Source organism: Buceros rhinoceros, unplaced genomic scaffold (assembly GCF_000710305.1).
Source record: "Buceros rhinoceros silvestris isolate BGI_N320 unplaced genomic scaffold, ASM71030v1 scaffold43994, whole genome shotgun sequence".
Lineage (NCBI taxonomy): Eukaryota > Metazoa > Chordata > Aves > Bucerotiformes > Bucerotidae > Buceros > Buceros rhinoceros.
This window is the reverse complement of record NW_010408410.1, coordinates 603-1697: the sequence shown is the minus strand read 5'-3', so window position 1 is coordinate 1697 and position 1095 is coordinate 603. Positions and strand designations below refer to the sequence as shown.

General features: G+C 63.4%; 1 protein-coding gene across 1 annotated transcript in view; it reads left to right on the top strand.

The window, feature by feature from the left end:
• Positions 1-1095, top strand: part of LOC104492309 (beta-soluble NSF attachment protein) — a gene marked incomplete at its 5' end in the record, with an annotated part of 1780 nt that overhangs the window by 205 nt on the left and 480 nt on the right. The window contains 3 exons of the mRNA XM_010134849.1: positions 146-250; positions 493-561; positions 835-885. Of these exons, the coding sequence (XP_010133151.1) occupies positions 146-250; positions 493-561; positions 835-885 (225 nt within the window). The remainder of the gene's footprint in view (positions 1-145; positions 251-492; positions 562-834; positions 886-1095) is intronic.

Below are 1095 nucleotides of genomic sequence, written 5' to 3'. Positions count from 1 at the left end.
GATGATGGGAGGCCGCAGGCGCCATCCGATGGGCCCGCGCTGCCGGCAGCGGGTTGGCGCGTACGTGGCGCTGTCCAGCCCCCTTCCATCAGTTCCCGGTGACGCGGTCCCTGCCCCCGCTCCAGTCCCCTCTCGTTACTCCCAGGTCGGAACGAACACGATGGACAACCCTCTGCTCAAGTACAGCGCCAAGGAGTATTTCTTCAAAGCCGCCCTGTGCCACTTCATCGTGGACGAGCTGAACGCAAAGGTCGGTGGCCTCCGGGTCATGAACATCCCCCTGCTCCGCCCTGCGCCGGCCGAGCCGTGTTCTGGCACACGCGGGGCTGCACCACGGGCTGAAATCACAGGGGAGGCAGCGGGAATCCTTCCTCTTGGATGCGCTGGGAATCCTTTCCCGAGCTGTGCTCTGCGGTTCTGGAAGGCAGAATCCAGACTAAGACCCAGGTGGTTTTGTGTGAAAGGCGCGTTCAGGATCTCTCTCTCTTTCAGCTGGCACTTGAGAAGTACGAGGAGATGTTCCCGGCGTTCACAGACTCGCGGGAGTGCAAGCTATTGAAAGTGAGTGAAGCCGGGAGAAAGTGTCCCCACCGCCCTGCCCCGGGGGCTCTTCCGCCCTCCCGGGGACGGCATCGGTCTCTGACCATCTCAGAGGCGCCACAGCTGCACGGGAACGACGATTCTTCCGGCTGAATTCCAAACACCCCAAACTCTTCCTGTGTCCGTGGCGGGTGGTTTGACTGGGGTGCCCGTGGGGTGGGCGCGGGTCCCCTCCCTGCGGGGATGCGGAATGGGCAGTGACGGAGCATCTCCTCCTTTGTCACGGTGTTGTAGAAGCTGCTGGAAGCCCACGAGGAGCAGAACAGCGAGGCGTACACCGAGGCGGTAAGCGCTGGCGGGGCGGCTGGGGCCGGGCGGGCTGGTCCTTTTCTGTGCTGTGAAGTGTTGGGTGGGAGCAGCAGAGTGGCTCCTGCCGGGGCTCTGCCCGCCCTGGACCTCATCCTGCTCTTCTCGCACTGCAGAACGAGTTTATCACCAGTGGGAGCGCAGTGACGGTCCTGCCCGTTCTGCTCTGGCTCCTTCCTCTGTTGGACA